This window comes from Mus pahari, chromosome 12 (genome assembly GCF_900095145.1).
Source record: "Mus pahari chromosome 12, PAHARI_EIJ_v1.1, whole genome shotgun sequence".
NCBI lineage: Eukaryota > Metazoa > Chordata > Mammalia > Rodentia > Muridae > Mus > Mus pahari.
The window spans coordinates 10,374,272-10,393,735 of NC_034601.1; the positions used below are offsets into that span (position 1 = coordinate 10,374,272).

Sequence of the window (19,464 nt, forward strand, 5' to 3'; positions counted from 1 at the left end):
ATATATATATATATACATACATACATACACATACATATATGCACGCACATACAGACACACACACACACACACACACACACACACACACACACACACATATATATATATATATATGAATGAGATTTTTTTTTTTTCCTTTGAGACGAGTTCTCACATAGCCCAGGCTGACCTCAAACTCCTTTTGTAGTAGAAATGACCTTCTCTTTTTGATCCTGCACTCTCCACTTCCTGAGTGCTGGGATTGCAGGCCTGTACCACTATGCTTGATTGATGAGGTTATGCCAGACTAGTCTCAGTTCCAGTATTGTGGACATTTAATTCCATTGTAGTAAGAGTCTATGAAAGCATCTATAGTGTTACCTTCAATTTGGATGTGTTTTGGGGGACCCCTTGGGCTAAAAGGGCTTAGGGAGGACATGGGACTTAGGGAGGTTGGTGGCACTCGGGAAGATGTCACAGACAGCCAAACAACCAGAGCAAGGACATAACATCTGTGTACACTAAGGGGTTTGGTACCAGGATTAGAAAGTGGAAAGTTCAAGCCGGGCCTGGTGGTGCAGGCCTTTAATCCCAGCACTCGGGAGGCAGAGGCAGGTGGATTTCTGAGTTCGAGGCTAGCCTGGTCTACCAAGTGAGTTCCAGGACAGCCAGAGCTATACAGAGAAACCCTGTCTCGAAAAAAAAAAAAAAAAAAACAAAAAAAAAAAAAAAAAAAAAAAAAAAAGAAAATGGAAAGTTCATGGGGAAGGGGCTTGGGAAACAGATCCAGGTATGTGCTCTGTCCCAGAAGAAGGTGTTTTGGAGCAGTTGTTGTCTGGCAGGCCTGCAAATTGCCAGTGTTAATAAGCTATCTGGAAGTCTCATTATTGGACCTTGACATTGTTTTAACCAGTCATAGGCATAGCAGTGTACAGTGTACATTTAGCCTGTACAACAAACGCAACAGAATGCATATTAAGCCTCCTGGTTTATAGTAAAAACACAGAGGGTCAGAGTGGAGTACAGGAGAGAAACCTATCCCTAGAGCTTGTTAGAGTGTAGATTATTGATCTTACCCCCAGCCTTCTCAATAGCATAGGGCAGGGCAAGGCTAAAACTTTTCATCTCTATAAAATTTGCTGCTGCTGCTGCTGGGGTCACATTGGAGACCATCACTGTAAACTGCCTGACTGCCACACACATACCTCTTACCTCAGTCCTTTAGTCTGAGCATGCTGGACAGAAAACTGAGTTAGACCATAGCTCCAGTTAGCTTTGCTGTCACAGAAGACTTCCCATGTTAGAAGCTCCCAGAAACCAGCTTCCAAGTTGATAGATTTCCTTCTGTGCCCTTGCAAAGGAACCCTAGGGCTGTAACTGAGATAATCGCCGTGTCCCTGATTGGATCCCGAGGAGGGAGGAGGCCTGGAGGTAGATGAAGCTCCTGGAGGTTGCAGAGAGAAGTAGAAAAGTCTTGCTAATAACATGACCTTGTTGTGTTTGCTGGTGGGTCTGTCTCTTCTAGTGCTGGGGACTGAGTTTGAGTAGCTGGAGTGAGGCCTTATCTCTGTAGACTTGGGGGGCTTGAGCTGGACCTGTGCTTGTGACAGCCCAAGAGCCATCTCCCCTCTATATTGAAGTCAAGACTGTAGGAAGACTGGGTATTGTTGAAAACAAAAAACAAACAAACAAAAAATAAACCAAAAACCAAAACCAAACCAAACCAAAACAAAAAAACAAACCAAAAACCAAAATCCTCTCACCTTAGGAGGAGTTTTATTCTGTAGATAAATATGCGTGACCCTGGCCCTGGAACATGGTTGCTCCAGGTACCATGGTCTAACATAGTAAAAGTTTCAGAACAAAAGAGAGTCACAGATCAAGGTACTTTCCAAGTCATCAGTGGGAACCCCCATGCGATGAAATTCCTAGCTTTGGTGTTAGTGGAAGCTGCTGCTTTGTTGATAGACCCCAAAAGGTTTCATGTGATGACCAGAGTGCTGCTATGTGGACACAGAAGTAGGCAATGCCTGACTGCTAAGGGAGCTAAAGATAGCTCAAGACACTTTGCATCTAGTTCTGCACCAGTCTAGCTTTCCACAACCATGAAGTGCTAATCAGATAGGTGTTCCCCTCCTCCCCTGGGAAATTCAATAATACACTGTCCTTGGAGTCCTAAATGTATACCTCCCTACTTACCATGTTCCCTCACCCTGAAATTGAGGAACTATGATCAGCTATCACCTGTCTGTCTTGTCATGTCTTGTCTGTCTATCTGTCTCTCGTCTCTCTTCTCTCTTCTCTCTCTTCTCTCTTCTCTCTTCTCTCGTCTCTCTTCTCTCTTCTCTCTTCTCTCTTCTCTCTTCTCTCTTCTCTCTCCCCCCCCCCCCCCCGTCCACCAATCCACCCATCCATCATCTGTCTTTCTGCCTACCTATCTGCCTGTCTCCCTACCTAACTACCTACCTATTTACCTACCAATCTATTCATAATCCTAAGGCTTGCTGTGAACTACTATGTGATTTCTTTCCATTCTGTCTTTTTTTCCCCTTAGCCCTGCAGCAACCTCAGACTGTTTTCCAAACAAACTTTATTTACAAGCAGCTGGCTTGCAGACCCTAGTTCACCATCTCTGATGTATAAAGCACCTGGCCCAATGCTTGGGGTAGCATGGTTCATGTTTTAGTCTGCTGTGGGCCCTGTTCTAAGTAACTTTCTTGTTTTATCTCATTTAGTCACCTTCAAGGAAAGCCAAGACTTCCTTCTTCAGCACAGGGACCCAGACCATCCATTGCTTCCTGTACAACCCCTGCTCTGTCACATGCTGTGGGGTGTGTTTGGAATTCAGGGGGATGCATTGGGCCTCTTTTCATGGTTAGGCACGAGCGTCCCCGCTGAAGCCTGGCCTCTGCTCCTTATTACTCCCTTCTTATTTCCCTCTTCTCCCCTTTATCTTTTGTAGCTGTCTTAGATTACTTTATTTTATGTGTATAGGTATTTTGCTTGTGTGTATATATGCCCATTATGTGTATATCTGGTACCTGGAAGTTTGACGAGGTCAGATCCTTTGGAAATGAAGTTCAGAATGGTTGTGAGCCACCACGTGGGTGTTGGAACAGAACCCGGCTCCTCTATAAGATCAACAAGTGCTCTACTTCTGAAGCCCTTGCTTTTCTTTGTTGAGGCCAAGTCTGGCCTCTAACTCATGATGTACTTAAGGATGACTCTGAACCTCTTATCCCCTTGTCTCCACATCCTGAGTGTTGGGATGACAGGCTACACCAAGCTTCTGACTTTCATCTTGGTGTTTAACCCAGCTTCATAGGGTCAGGGATCGATCTATCTCTTCCAGCCCTGACTTCAGCATTGACCTTCATCCTGGCATAGAAGCAAGTCCCTCCTTAGATATTTATCCAAGAGATAAAGGAGTCATTTCCCACTGGGAGCTTCCCTCCCCAGCCAGCAAACATCTTAGTCTTTTGCCTTGATAGGCAGTGGGCGGGCCAACAAGGCAGAGGTCTCTAGTTCAGGAGTGATAGTGTTGCCTTCGCTAGGGAAATCCTTATTACACAGAGCCCCGTGGGCCTCACGTGAGTCTTCTGGCATTGGAGGATCCTTCGAGGCCTCTTACTTTCTGGGTGTGAGTACTGAGGTGCTGAGGTATACTGGAGTTCCTTACCTAGAATCCTACAGGATTATGATCTGAACCCAGACTGAAAGCATATGCCTCAGCTTGGTAGCCTCCACCTCCCACTCCTGGTTAGGTTGCACTAGGGTGGAGACTGAACACCTGCCTGAGCACATGTCTCCTGGGTGGGTCTGCTGAGCAGCAGGCTTGCTATTTCTCAAGGGCTGTCTAGACTGAATGGTGGCAGCTTTTCATTTATGTGAGCTCAGTTGTGGTGTCGTGAGTTACTACTGTAGATTTTACCCCTAAGACATCTGGGCCAACCCTTACCTCTGTATTGCCTAGGCAGATGGGTTTTCTTCCTGTCGCTTTATTGAGACAGGATTTCCTGTCCCTACTGCTCTGGTGTTCACTTTGTGGCTGCTGAGGATGACCTTGAATTTCTGACCCCCTGCCTCTTGCTCCCAGAGTGCTGGGATTACGAGCATGCACCACTGTAAGGGGATCCAGAGCTTCCTGCACTGTAGGCAAGCATTCCCCAACCCCTGCCTTTTTGTTTATTTTTTAAAAATTATTTAGGTAAAAACAAAAAGACATGTGTAGCCCAGGCTGGCCTTAAACTCACAGCAGTTTTCTTGCTTTAGTTTTGCAGTGTGGAAAGTCATGGCTGGCTTGTGACTTTTATCTTGAGACAGTTTTGTTTGCAAAAAGTTTCAAAAACAGTAGAGTACCCTTATATCTTTACTCAGTAGTAATATTTGAGAGATAAGGGTTTAAAAAAATATAGAGCCATTATTTGGCCCAGTATCACTCATAATTCTTTTCATGTCATCAGATATTGCAGCAAGCCATTGTAGTTGCAGAACGGGCCATCCTGCCATTAGATGGGCTTTATTGCTTTACCTATTAGCTGCAGTTTCTCTCTTTGACTGCCCTGGTGTGGGGTTTGTTTAGAAAAGGGAAAGGAAATTCTTATTTTTTTGCATTTAATCTGTGTACCAGAACAATGGCTTGTGTCATTAAGTGTCTTTTTATCATCCACACAAATCTGCGTATGGCATATAGTGTGATGTGTTTTGGTACACTGCTTTTCTAACTCACCCTTTTCCCAGCCAAGGTCCCTTCTGACTGCTTCTAGAGCTTTGTGCGTGCCCACTCCCCTTTGGACTAGTAGCTCTGGGGCATAATGTAGTGTCCTGGCCTTTCCTTGTTTGTTTCTTCTTATTTTCAGACAGAAACAAATTTTGATACCCTGATTCTGACCCCCAAACCAGCTTCTTCTGGAACTGTGGGAACAAAATAGGATCAACAGACTGGATGGGTGACCCATGGCTAGAGTAGGTGGCCTCTTCTGCTCTGAGTGCCTTCTCTCAACTCTTACTGTTCCTTCACAGAGGCCATCTTGGAAATTGAGATCTCAATGTGCACATGTTAAGGGTCTGTGCTGGTAATTTCCCACCTTCTGTTGAACTGGCCTTCTGCCTCTGGTAAAGAGATTCTTTGATAGCTGGCTCAAAATCTCTATAGCTCCTAGAGTTGCCTATAAGAGACCCATCACTCACTCCTTCCTTCCTTCCTTCCTTCCTTCCTTCCTTCCTTCCTTCCTTCCTTCCTTCCTTCTTTCTTTCTTTCTTTCTTTCTTTTTTATTAGATATTTTCTTTATTTACATTTTAAATGTTATCCCCTTTCCTGGTTTCCCCTCCAAAAATCCCCTATCCTCTCCCCACTCTACCTTCTCACCAACCTACCCACTCCTACTTCCTGGCCCTGGCATTCCCCTCTACTGAGGCATAGAATCTTCACAGGACCAAGGGCCTCTCCTCCCATTGATGACTGACTAGGCCATCCTCTGCTGCATATGCAGCTAGAGCCATGAGTCTCACCATGTGTTTTCTTTGGTTGGTGGTTTAGTCCCAGGGAGCTCTGGGGTTACTGATAGTTCATATTGTTGTTCCTTCTATGGGGCTGCAAACCCCTTCAGCTCCTTGGGTCCTTTCTCTAGCTCCTTCATTGGGGACCCTGTGCTCCATCCAATGGATGACTGTGAGCATCCACTTCTGTATTTGTCAGGCACTGGCAGAGCCTCTCAGGAGACAGCTATATCAGGCTCCTGTCAGCAAGCACTTGTTGGCATCCACAATAGTGTCTGGGTTTGGTGGTTGTATATGGGATGGGTCCCCAGGTGGGGCAGTCTCTGGGTGGAGACCCAAGATTTCTAACCTGACCATCAGTATAGACTCAACATCATAGACTGCCAGATCTCTTGCCAGATGTTGAGCCCAGGGCTCTCCACAGTTGAGGCAAGTGTTCTGCTGTAGACTTAAGTCCCTGGGTCTGCCATACTTCTCCACATTCCTGGGCTCTGAGCACATTGCTTTCTGTCAGGAGTGTCTCACTTTTCTTGTTGTTATAGTTACCTTCTTTGAGCCTCATGAACCAATCTGTGCTGCCTTATGTGAGCTCCATAGTCCTATCTAGCTACATTTAGACCCTGGTTGCAGTTAAATTTTACATTGTTTCTAATATTTGTATAGTCATTGTTGATTGTCTGTCTCTAGAGTCCTGACTATGTGTCTCACACATCCTGCCACTTTTAGATATAGGAGCTCAGACAGTTTTTTTTTTCCCTCTGTTCTCATTTAATTGCAAAATAGAGGTGAAACTTAACCCTACCTTGTAGGGTGGTCTTGGAGATGAACTGTTCATTTATGTAGTGTGTTGAACAGCTTGTAGAGCAGGGTAAGGGTGTACCACAGGTAGGTATACATGGGTTGTCTCTTTGTTCATACTTGTGTATGTATCTTGACACACAGTAAGTGCTCAGGAAATATCTTCTGGAGGGATGAGATAGTGGTAAGACAGTTTTCAAAGAGTCCACAGGCTGTAAAATAGTAAAACCTGGGCTGGGAGTGTAGATCAGTGAGGAACACCAGCCTAGCATGTGCAAGTTCCTGGACTTGATTGCCAGCAATGCAACACAAAAGTATACATCTCTTTGTAAAGAGTACATAGTAGATGCTTATTAAAAATGTGCTCAATAAATGGATGTGTAAAGTCAGGAGAATGATAATAACAGCACTTCACAGGGTTGAGGTGGAAATGTAGGACGGGAAAGTGCATAGTACTTTATAGAGTGCCCAGCACATAGTAGGTGCTCATAAAATACTTGTTGAATGGGTGAATGATGTGGGGCTGATGTTAACTTAAGGTCATGGGGTTGCTATGAAGATGGGTTGATACTGTGTTATACTGTGCTTGCACACAATAGGGACTCAAGGGACATTTGTTGGGTGAAAATAGAGGGATGAGCTCTGAGGCTCAGGAGAGCAGTCCATGTGGCATGCAGAACTGTGAAGATGTGGGCCATGGTCTTTTGGAGGAAGGATGGTCAGCTATGCCTAGCTCTCCTAGATGTGGAAAGCTAAGTTTGGATTACCTTTCTCCTCCCTCCCTTGTGCCTTCTGTCTCCTAGAATCCATGCCCAGAATCGAGTGCCTCTTTCCTTTCCAGGATCACTTTCTGGTGGATCACAGGGTAAGGCTGGACCTCCAGATGGGGTAGGTAGTGGGACTTGCATGCAGGGTGTGTATGAACGCTTCTATGGATCTCAGCTTCCTTGAATGTCCTCCTGTACCATCTGCAAGTTATATCTTAAGATCAGTAACTAGCCTTCAGTGCTATGAGTGCCTGAGTGATTACGCCACAGGCCGTGAGCACCCTTAGTTTCTGGCCTGAGTGATTACGCCACAGGCCGTGAGCACCCTTAGTTTCTGGCCTGAGTGATTAATCCATAGGCCGTGAGCACCCTTAGTTTCTGACCTGAGTGATTAATCCACAGGCCGTGAGCACCCTTAGTTTCTGGCATTGGCTTTTAGCTGGCTTGCCTAGGCTCTGGGCTTGCCTTTTGGTTGAAGGGATTTGTAACTAATATGGTATTCCACCAGGCTTGGTTCCAGGACCCCACAGATACCGCACTGACAGATGCTCAGTCTTCATATAAAGCAGAGTAGCATCTGCCTTGTCTTCTGAATCATGTCTAGATGTTGCATGACCCCTAATGCAACCTTGCTGTACTGCTTAAGGAATGATGACAAGGAACGAGATGCCATGCCCCCTGAAGACAAAACTTTTCCAACACGGATACAGACTAGTGACATTGTCATTTTCTCCTACCTTATAGCAAAGTCATATATGCATGTCATAGGAAACACACAAGGAAGATATACCTCACCACCAACAAGAAAACATCTAGAATTTGCAGATATTTTCACAGGAAGCAGGAAGATCAGAGGTTCAAGGTCAATCTTGGCTACATAGAGAGTTTGGGGCCAATCTGGTCTACATGAGGCCATATTTGAAAACAAAATAATTAAAATTTACAAGTCACATCAGAAATGAGAAATATCCAGATATTTCTTTCTAAACACAACATGCACCTGTTTGTCAAGACCAGGCTGTTTTTTTCCCTGAAAGACCTAGTGGTATCAGCCAGTTGATAGCTTTCATGTCCACGTAGTCTCAGGTTTTTCCAGTCATGGCTAGACAGCAATAGCAGGGGTGTGAGGGGAGGCCCGTAGACTCTTCTTTCAATGCTCATTGTGTCTTCCTTTGTGCCTTGCTCCCAGGATGATGGTGCAGGGCTACCGCCAGCCCCTGGAGAGCTGTGACCTCTGGTCATTGAATAAGGAGGACACGTCAGAGGAAGTGGTACCTGTGCTGGTGAATAACTGGAAGAAGGAATGTGATAAGTCAAGGAAGTGAGTATCAAATTTCTGTGTTTTTCCAGGCAGGGCAGATGCAGCCCAGGCTGACCTGTCACCTACCCTTAGCCACCATGATGGATTCTGGTTCTAGGGAAAGTTCACCACCTCCCTAGGCTGCAGTTCCTCTTCTCAGCTCGAGGAGTGGAGGTGTTTAACACCATAGGAGCTCCCAACAGCTGCCTCCTGGGTTGTCTGTAAGTCTTTAGCTCTTCAAAAGGAGAGAGGAAGCCATCTGCCAAGCTGGAATTGATTTTCCTGGTTACAGCCCTCAGCTTGGGCCTTGCCCTGCTCACACAGTCAGTCTTTAACTTTTTTCTCTCTGAGCATCTGTTTGGTGTCTTGAGTATTTCCTGAATGTTCTTGCTGGAGTTGAATGCTTTTTGTTGAACATGTCAAGTATGGAACTTGAACCATGGTGTGCCACCTGAGGCCAAGGCCTCAGTGTTGAGCTCTGGACCTGGGTTCAGGGCATTGGGACAAAGTAGGCCAATGCCTTGCACCTTGGATTGTATAGTTTTATAGTAAGATCAGAAGTGAAGGGCACATGACAGGGATGAGTATTCAGGGATTGCTCTTGTGAGAAGATGGCATTAAAAAACACTCATTCAAAGGAGGGAGTGAACCACGTACATACCTTGGGTCAGGGCCTTCGTGTTTGAGGGACAGCGGATGCAAAGATCCTGAGGCACCTAGTGAGGCTTGAGTGAATGACTGAGATGGGGAGGTGTCTTTGCAGGGGTCCCAGGCTTTGCTAGAGAGTTACACTGAAGGCATAGTAGGAAGTCAGGGGCAGATTCTATACAGGGCAGCAGTGTGGTGAGAATTCTGTTCAGTGACAATCACTAGAGTCTCATTTATAAATATATTTGTATTTGTATGTTGTATTAGTCAGGGTTCTCTAGAGTCACAGAACTTATGGGTAGTCTCTATATAGTAAAGGAATTTGTTGATGACTTACAGTCTGCAGTCCAACTCCCAACAATGGTCAGCAGCAGCTGAGAATGGAAGTCCAAGGATCTAGCAGTTGCTCAGTCCCACAAGGCAAGCAGGCGAAGGAAGTAGAGGGTCTTCCTTCTTCCAATGTCCTTATGTAGATCTCCAGCAGAAGGTGTAGCCCAGATTAAAGGTGTGTGCCACCACACCTTTAATCCCAGATGACCTTGAACTTGGCGCTCTCCTTGTCTTAATCTTCTGCAGTCCGTAGCCACTGTGCCTCAAGATTTCCATACCAAGATCCAGGTCAGAAACTTCTATCTCCCAGCCTCCAGATTAGGATCACTGGTGAGCCTTCCAATTCTGGATTGTCATTCATTCCAGATATAGTCAAGTTGACAACCAGAAATAGCCACTACGTGTGTGTGTGTGTGTGTGTGTGTGTGTGTGTGTATGTGTGTGTGTACATGTAGGAGTGCATATGGAGGTCAGCGGACAGCTTATGGGGCTGGTTTTCACTGTCTCCCCTGTGTGTTCAGGGGTTGAACTCAGGTTGTCAGCGTGGATAGCAGGTGCCTTTACCCATTGAGCCACCTCACTGGTTCTGAGCTTATCTTTGTTTCCGGCCCAATGTGCAGTTGGCTTGTGTACTGGCTGGTTCGGTGTGTCAACTTGAAACAAGTTAGAGTCATCAGAGTGGAAGGAGCCACAGTTGAGAAAATGCTTCTTTGAGATCCAGCTGCGAGGTATTTTCTCAATTAGTGATCAGTGGAGGAGGGCCCAGCCTGTGGTGAGTGGTGCCATCCCTGGGCCTGGTGGTCCTGGGTTTTATGAGAAGGCAGGTTGAGCAAGCCACGAGAAACAGGGCAGTAAGCAGCACACTCCATGGCTTCTACATCAGCTCCTGCCTCCAGGTTCCTGCACTGTTTTGAGTTCCTGTCCTGACTCCCTTCAGTGATGAACAGCAATGTGGAAATGTAAGCCAAATAAACCCTTTTGTCTTTAACTTGCTTTTTGGTCCTGATGTTTTGTAGCAGTGATAAGAAGCATGCCTAAGACAGTTTGTGATAATACCTGGTGGTCTCCTGTGAAAAGAATTTGGTAGTGTATTTGTTTTATTTTAGTAGTAGTCACTTACCTGTCATTCTGTTCCCAGGCAGATACCTATGAAAACTAGAACTTAGGTTACTACAGGATGGTGTGTTTCCTTTTTAAAAATCTGATGTTTGACTTGAAGGTTAAACTTTTATCATAGGTATTTGTAAGAAAGCAGAACCAGTAGTATCCATGGATAAAAGGGAGTATATACATGTATAAGAATATAAGTATATACATGTGTAAGAATAGAGTCTGTATACACTTGTGTCTGTAGATAGGGGACTTCGGGCTAGCATTTAGTGGTGTGGATGTCTGGTGGGGTATTTGCCTTCATTCAGGACTGTCCTATGTAGGACAGAACTACAACACTACACAGAAGTATGGTCCCTGGGCTGAGTCAGTGTGACTCAAGCGTATGAACCAAGTCTGATTGGAAACTTGAGTAGCAATACTGGTTTGTTTTGTGGTGGTGGTGGAGGTGGTGGTTGTTTTATTTTGTCTCACCTTTGATAAAAAGTTTTGGCACATAACCCTATGTAGGCTGGTATTTTCTTTCCTATGTAGCTGAGGGTGACCTTGAACTTCAATATTCTCCTGCCTCCATCTGCCAAGTGCTGGGACTTTAAGTATGTGCAAATCCTGCTCGGCAGGTTTTATAGTTCTTAGCTTCTGCATGTAGAAGTTGGACCCTTTCTAAGTGTGTTTCTGTGGGGCTGGAGAGATGACTCCATGGATAAGAGCTCATGCTGCCAGTACAGAGAACCAAGGGTTGGCTCCCAGCACCCACCTCAGGTAGCTTACAACCACCTGTAACTTTGGTTTCTGGGGATCCAACACCCATTTCTGGCTTTCACAAATATCTGCATTCATATAGTGCACATAAACTCATAGGCAAATGCACATACACATAAATAAAAAATCTTTGCTTTTTATATATAATATGGTGTCATGGTCCAGCTTATTCTTGCATGTGGCTATCTAGTTTCCTATTACTATTTTATTTTGTTTTGTTTAATTTTAGAGAGGGCCTTCCTATATATGTAGCCCAGGCTCCTGGCTGTCCTCCTGTTTTACTTCCCAAGTGCTAAGATTGTAGTCATGAGCCACTTTGCCTGGCCTAACACCAGTTTTGGGGGGGAAAAAAGATTTATTTCCAGTGAATAGACTTGACAGAAATCATCTGCTTCTGGACCCTTAATTGTGGGCCCAGACCGATCCCTGTGTGGCTTCCTTGTTTCTGTCTTGACATCTGTCAGCTTCATCTTCTCTTTTAGGATGGCTTTAGCTTATCTGAGTCTCTAGTTCCCATTTCAGACTTTAGAACTGATCCATCACTTCCGGTGATACGAAGCAGCCAGCTGAGCTTCTGATAGTGATTGTGAATCTGTAGAGTAGTTTGGGGCCACCATGCTGCCATGCTTTTCAGCTACAGCCTCTTAGGGTTGTGTGTCTAGCTGAGCTTAGGGCCAGCATGCCTGTCATCCTGTCCATCCACGAGGGAGGCGGGACTTCCAGTTTATTGACTCAGCCTCATTATGTTGCTCCTTGTTGCCGACAATTTGTGATCTCTTTCTCCTGGCTTTCCAGTACTGGAGTTACAGTCACACTCCACCATGCCTGGCTATTATGAGCCCTGCTTTGCAAACGAGGAAACTAGCTTTAGTATCTGTGCAGTTGCAGCCAGCAGATGGTCCAGGGGGAATCTGAACCCATGGCTCTCAAGTCCAGGGTTATACTCAGTGCATTAAGCTTGACTCTATGGTGACATGTCTTGGGTTCTGTTCTTCTTTACTCTCTTGACTGTGGCTATCTCTGGTAGACCAGATAACTGCTTTACTTTCCTTTCATTATAGGCAGCCTGTACGGATTGTGTATGCCCCTCCCAAAGATCCCACCAAGCCTAAGGGAAGTTCCCAGTTGGATGTGAATGAGGAGGTCGAGGCACTGATTGTCAAGTCACCCCACAAGGATCGGGAACCTTCTCTGTCCAAGGTGTTATACAAGACTTTTGGTCCTTACTTCCTCATGAGCTTCCTGTACAAGGCCCTTCATGACCTGATGATGTTTGCTGGCCCCAAGATCTTGGAGTAAGAACCTGGTTCCCCGTAACCTCCTGAGCGGTTCTGTCACATGCTGGAGCAGGCTTGTTACCTACCCCTTACCTTCATCTTCCCCAGCTTTGTTTAATTACTGTCTGAGTTGTTGCCACTTTGATTGCAAGTCACAAAAACCTCCTGAATCCAAAGTTAGGAGGATATGGGACTGTCTAGAGCAAGGGTGCAGCTAGATTTCATGAGTATCTATCTGCAGCTGGAAACCAAGAAGGCAGCAAGGAGGCCTCTGCCATCTTTCTCTCCATCACCTTGGTCTCAGTGTGCTCTATTTGACTACCTTTGAGTGACATGCTGGTGGAGAGACATAACTATCAGTATGGCGATCCCAAGGCAGAGGTCTCTGTTGTAAGAGTCTGGTACCTGGCAGTCATAGCGCCCCCATAAGGTAAAGTGTTGTCTGGCAGATGGCTCAGGTGGAAATCACTAGGGTGACTTGAAAATATTTGCCCCTACTGTATGTATCACACTTAAATCTCCCTCCCACCCCCACAGATTGATTATCAACTTCGTGAATGACAGAGAGGCCCCCGACTGGCAGGGCTACTTCTACACAGCACTGCTGTTTGTCAGCGCCTCTCTGCAGACACTGGCACTCCACCAGTACTTTCATATCTGCTTCGTCAGCGGCATGCGCATCAAGACTGCTGTGGTGGGCGCTGTCTACCGTAAGGTAGGCCTGGCACCATACCCAATCCTGTGACCCCATAATCTAGGGACAACTAGCTGGAGCTCCCCAGGACCTGTGGAGATTTCCAGCCCAGCATCCTCAGCAAAGAAAGGATGGGGGCTGTGGGGACCATGGGGCCAAAGATAGCTCTCATCACACTTATCTCTTAATAAAATGGCTCTCAGTGGCTAGGGTGTGGGGTATTGGCAAGTCTGCATGTTACCTGTGGGTAGCTGGGTTTCTTAGACAGATTGGCTCTCTTTGATGAAGTCATGGATGGAAATTCAAGTTGAGAACCTGGGGAGATGACTAACTAGGTAAAGTGCAAGCTTACAACCTGAGTTTGGATTTCCAGAACTAAGTAAGTTTGGCGAGGTAGTGCATATCTATGCACTGAGCAGTGAAGATGGGAGAATTCCTAGAAGCTCCTGAGCCAGGTAGCCTTGGGTACAGCAGTGATGAGACCCTGTCTCATACAGTTGGGAACGCTAGGACAGCATCTGCCCTCCACATGTGCCCCGTGGATGCATGTGTCTGCTTATACATACTCATACATGTGCACAGTGTTTTTATTTTTTAAAGAAAAGGAATCTTATTAAATATTCTAGTTTCACATCCTGGATTTGCTTTCACTGTCGCCCTACATTTGAACTGAAGGGAGAGTATGCTTGAGTGGAGGCAGGCAAGCTTAAACATTTTTATTTCTTTCACCGTGCTGGGGGTGCACATGGCTGGCAGGGACTATTCCACAGCTTGGGCCATAGCCTCACTTCCACTTTTTGGTTGTTGTTGATGTTCAGTTTTTTTTTTTTTTCCACAATTTTAATTTTTATTGAAAATAAGATTTTTTTCATACAGTATATTCTGATCAAGGTTTCTCCTCCTTCAGTTCCTTCCAGATCCTTTTCCTCTATTCAAGTCCATACTTTCTTTCTCTCATTAGAAAACAAACAGGTGACTTAAAGGGACCCAGTGATCCTTTAGCCCACTCATGTCCTGGCTTCTTTCTGCACCATGGGGCTCTCAGGCTGGCAAGAGAGGCAGTTTTTCTAGTGCTTCTCACCCCTGATTACAAATTGCACTCATCTGTTAGCTTGAGTCCTGGTTTGTAGGCAGCAGCCTAGACCAGTGGGACCTTGAAGCCAAGGCCGTGTTCAGAGACATAGGGATATTTTTAAGGCCATTGACACCTCAAGACACTTTAGGTATCACAGCTCGGGATGAGGGCATTTTCTGGGTATTTTCAGGGACTGTTTTGAGGTTAGTATGCAGACTGGCTAAACAAAGCATTGTCTAGCTCCCAGTGTCAGGGTAATAAGGCCAAGAACCTTGTGTTAGGATCTGAGGCCAACAGCATAGAAATCCAGAATCTTAGCCTAAACGCAGACCTGCTGATTAAGGACCCTCAGATGACATGCCTGCATATGAAGTATCCAAGGTCATGGTTTGGAAAGTGCCTGGAACAACTCAGGATGGAGAGGAGAGAGACATGCGCGTACTGCTGTCCAGAGTCTTGTCCAGGGCCTGGGGAGAGTCCACGACCCTTTGCCTTCACCGGTAGGCTCACCTCTTCCCCTCTTCTGAACCCCACAGGCTCTTGTGATCACCAATGCAGCTAGAAAATCTTCCACGGTCGGAGAGATCGTCAACCTCATGTCTGTGGATGCTCAGCGCTTCATGGACTTGGCCACGTACATTAACATGATCTGGTCAGCCCCTCTGCAAGTCATCCTAGCCCTCTACTTCCTGTGGCTGGTGTGTGTTTTCCCTTGGTCTCCTCCTTGTGCAGGGAGGGCTGACCTCGTCTAGGCATTGACAGGTTGGGTATGGGGGGAAGGAGTGTTTCTTGCCTTCATTTAAATAAAGGAGGTTGGGGAGAACCCGCATCCCGCCAGAGTTCTGGTGTTCTGGGTGGATGGATGGGGGGGGGGGTTGGGACTGATGCTTGCTCTCTATGCCACCTGGGTGAGCGACTGGCTGTGGGAAGCCACAAAACCCTAGTCCATGGAGGTAGAGGGGATCCGGGTCTCTGGGCCTCAGAGATGATAGGTTCTAGCTCTTGGCCATCACAGAATGTCACTGGACACCTCAGAGGAGCTGAGAACAAAGTGAGGGCCTCAGGGGCAGCTCAGTCAGCCCCCGGGCCAAAGGGAGAAGAGGGCAGGGGGAGAAAGGGGACGCTGGGTGGTTCCCACTCAGGCCAGAGTCCTTGGCCCAGTCTAGGCTGCAAACCCTGGGAGGCCTTCTCGAGGGAGATTAGACACAGCTCTTTAGGGGAAGGCCTATTTCAAGCATGCAAGACAGTCCTTAGTTTTAGAGCTTTATTGTAGGAAGGCAGAGAGAACGACGGAAGAAAAAGAGAGACCAGCCATGGCCACATGGAGGGGGTGGGGGTGGGGAGAGAAGGGGAGCTAGAGATGAGAATAAGAACGCTGAGAACTTAAGAGAGAGAGGAGGGGCCAAGCAGCCCCTTTTATAGTGGGCTGGGCTTTCTTGCAGTTGCTGGGTAGCTGTGGGGAGGAGCATACCTGGCTATAGTCAGGTAACTGTGGGGCTGGAGTCTAGACAGAAAGCCAGGAGCTTGGGGCTTTGTCTGCCTGAATGATAGTCACAGGGCTATGGAGTTGGGGATCCGTGGTGTCAGGCGCCGATGTCTGTCTGGGAGCATGGCTCACTGTTCTGTCCTTTGTAGAGTTTCTACTGGGTCTCCAGAGTAAGTCTCGCTCCATCAGAACACAGGCTGCCTTTCACAGCCCCAAGTCCAAGAATAATTCCTGGGTTGAAGAAACTGGCCTTATTTTCTTGGGGTAGTCTCACAAACCCTCAGAATTCTCATATAAATCAGTTCCTAGCCCGTGTTCTGACACTTGGTTAGAGGATAACTTTGAATTTTGGTACTCACCTCCTACCTTGTTTGAGACAGGATCTTTCTGATCCTAGCTGTGAATGCTAGGCTTGGAAGCTTCCAGGATTTTCCTAGTTCTACCTCCCTCACTGCTATAGTTCTCTGGGTTTAGAGATGTGCGTACATGGGTTCTGAGGATCTGAACTCAGGCCACACACTTATAGGACATTGGACCTACTGATCCAGCCCCCCAAATAATCCTGCCCCTGATATTAGACCTCATGATATGCTGTTCCCAACACCCATGGATGTTGCTTGTGGACGATACCATTGGATTCTCTGGTGGGTGTTGTACCTGATAACACCAGCAAAGTATCTGTTGCATGGAATTAGTATTTAAGCGTTAAGAAATTACATTTAATTGTGTGCATGTTTATGTGTCACCTCTCAGGTGACGGTCAGAGAACAAGTTGTGAGTCAGGTTTCTCTTTGCACAATATGAGACTGGGGTCGTCAGTTTTGGTGGCAAGCATGCTTGCAGACAAACACTTAACCAATCTTCCCAGCTCTCCTGTGGCAAGCACCCTTGCTCACAGAGTCCCATTGTGTCACCAGTCCCACTTCTTTGTATCGATAGAGAGGAGTGGTGAGTAAAACTCTTAGGATGATGCAGGTGAGAAAGAAAAACATTAGACCCAGGACCTGGCCCTTGGGGAGAAGCCCTGCACTACAGCTCCTGCCCGACACAGACAGCATACATAGCTGTATACAAGTCTTCAGGTATATACTGTGACGTGTACCTTTTCCTAGGAATTGTAATCTATGTGAAAATTTACTGTTTGTAAATTATAAAGAAAGAAGGATCTAACTTGGAGGCTAGTCTGGACTATATATAGTAAGACTGTTGTAAATGTAACTTTTATTTGCCAGATGTAATTGTCATCTTAGAGGCTTACTGCCAAATAAGCTTACCCTTATCTAGATCTTTCTGAACTGTGGCTGGCTGGTTCAGCCTAGCTGTTCTGGCTCAAACTCCTCTCCAAGCTGACTGATTTCTTCTGGCTCCTTCATATTATCTGGCTTGTTCTGTCTTCCTCTGTATCTAGTTTGTTCTCTCTGTAACCTGTCCTCATAAAACTGCCTCTGAACTGAACTCAACCAAACTCAGTGGACTCAACTCAACTCCTCCTTTCTCTTTAAGTAGCCTCTCTTTTCTGTCTATTCTTGTGATAGTTGGACACACACATACACACACACACCTCTGTATACTGCACCCCCGTGAACATTCAACCTGTGTATTGCAACCCTAATACATACACACTTACGTATCATACCTTGCCCAACAAGCACAAGTCCACATGCAAATGATTGTAATAAACATAAAAAAAAGAATGCATTTGATCATAGACTGTTCTGCCAGCCCATTCTGGGAGTGTCATGAAGTATGTGACATGTACTATGTCAGGGTTCCCAGAGTTATGCCAGGCTTTATGATTCTGTGGTAGAGCAGTAGAGTCAGAATTGATTATAGAAAACCATCAGAGATGCTAGGGAGATGGCTTAATCTAGAGAAGGCCCACTGTGCAAACAGGATGGCTTGAGTTTGGATCCTCATTACCCATGCAAAAACCTGGGCCTAGCAGCACATGTCTGTAATCCCAGTATTGGAAGTTGGGTCAGAGAGCTCTCTGGCTGGGTTTTAACCAAATCGGTGAGCTCTAGGTTCATGAAATTATCTGTCCTGTCTCAAGAAACAAGATGAAAAGTTACTGAGGAATATATCAAAGTCAACTTCTGGCCTCCATGTATGTGTGTGTGTGTGTGTGTGTGTGTGTATGTGTGTGTGTGTGTGTGTATGCATGCACAAATTCTCATACATGTACACACACACACACCAGAAAGGATAAAGCACAGATGCAAAGACAGACAGCAACAAGCTTGAGTCTCTCGCAAGTCACAGTCACAGAAGTGAAGCTGGGGGAGATGGGTGTTGCAGCTCATCTGTATGTTTGCTCTGTCTGGCAAATACAAAAAGCCTAACCTTGTAGAGGAAAGGAGGCTGGACACAAGCCACACTGTTGGTGCCAGCTGATGTAAAACAAGTGTCTCTTACTTGTACTGTGAGTACCAGGAACTCAAGTCCCACAGTGCCAGTGACCAGCCAGTCTTGTAGTCACTTTTCCAGCCTTCCAGATAAGTAAGCCATCAGGCTGGAGGCTAACGACTCGGCACCTTGGGGCCTTTCTAAGATGTCAGAGGTAAAATCTTCATGGCTAACCTGGTTCTCAAGGATTTGGATGATGCTCAGATAATGTAAGAATATGCTTTAACTGTCTAGTTTTAAAAGGGTTGCTAAGACCCAACACTGAAAACTCTGGATGCCCCGTCTTTGGGTAAAAGGAGTAAATGATCGGCACGGTTCTTGCTTGGTAGGGTCTGCCTGAAGTGTGTAGTGCTAGACTCTCCTCTGTTTGCTGAGTGACTGTCACCTGTGTTTCCTTAGAGCCTGGGCCCTTCTGTGCTGGCTGGAGTGGCTGTGATGATTCTCATGGTGCCCTTCAATGCTGTGATGGCCATGAAGACCAAGACCTACCAGGTAGGATGTCCATCTCCATGAGACTTCAGTCTGAACCCTGGCCTGGGTCTTTCCAGATGACGGTCACCAAGCTTCCTGATGCTCAGGCCTGGGATGGACAGCCTGATCTATTATAGGTGTCATAATACAGGGACACTGCTTCCCTGAGTGGCTTAGCCTTCAAATTTCTGCAAGTTTTCCGAAGAACAGCCATTGTCAGTTCCCTAGAGTTGGTCTGAGAAGGAAGGTAGAGACTCTATTGTAGCTGGGAACCAACCAGCCTCCTTCCCTCTCTCCCTCCTTCCCTCCCTCTGTCTCTCCCTCTCTTCCTGTTATTAGTTTTTCATACTACTGTGCTCTCAAGAGTAAAGTAAGGGGGTGGGTCTGGAGCCCAGGTGTGCAACCCTGCTCACCATGAGGGAAGACCTGGGTTCTACCACTTCCAAACAAAAAATAGTAGCAATTTCACCTTTTTTTTTTCTTATGTTGGTTACTTATTTTTTTAAATTATTCATTTTTATTTCACGTGCATTGGTGTTTTGCCTGAGTATATGTTTATATGAAGGTGTTAGGTCTCTGAAGCTAGAGTTATAGGCAGTTACGAGCTGCCATCTCGGTGCTGGGAATTGAACCCTGGTCCTTTGGAAGAACAACCAGTGCTCTTCACTGGGGAGCTGTCTCTGCAGCCCTCTGTTGGTGACTTACTATGTGTTGTGCTGACTCTGTATTTTGAGAAACACTTTGTTTTTTTTTTTGTTTTTTTTTTTTGGTTTTTTCGAGACAGGGTTTCTCTGTATAGCCCTGGCTGTCCTGGAACTCACTTTGTAGACCAGGCTGGCCTCGAACTCAGAAATCCGCCTG

The 19,464-nt window shown here is 46.1% G+C and overlaps 1 protein-coding gene across 1 annotated transcript in view; it reads left to right on the top strand.

Annotated features, from left to right (window-relative positions):
* The window catches only part of Abcc1 (ATP binding cassette subfamily C member 1), a 111,393-nt gene that overhangs the window by 39,793 nt on the left and 52,136 nt on the right, over positions 1 to 19,464 (top strand). The window contains exons 6-11 of the mRNA XM_021209058.2: positions 7,081 to 7,142; positions 8,234 to 8,365; positions 12,256 to 12,489; positions 13,009 to 13,186; positions 14,777 to 14,938; positions 18,532 to 18,624. Coding sequence (XP_021064717.1) covers positions 7,081 to 7,142; positions 8,234 to 8,365; positions 12,256 to 12,489; positions 13,009 to 13,186; positions 14,777 to 14,938; positions 18,532 to 18,624 — 861 coding nt within the window. The remainder of the gene's footprint in view (positions 1 to 7,080; positions 7,143 to 8,233; positions 8,366 to 12,255; positions 12,490 to 13,008; positions 13,187 to 14,776; positions 14,939 to 18,531; positions 18,625 to 19,464) is intronic.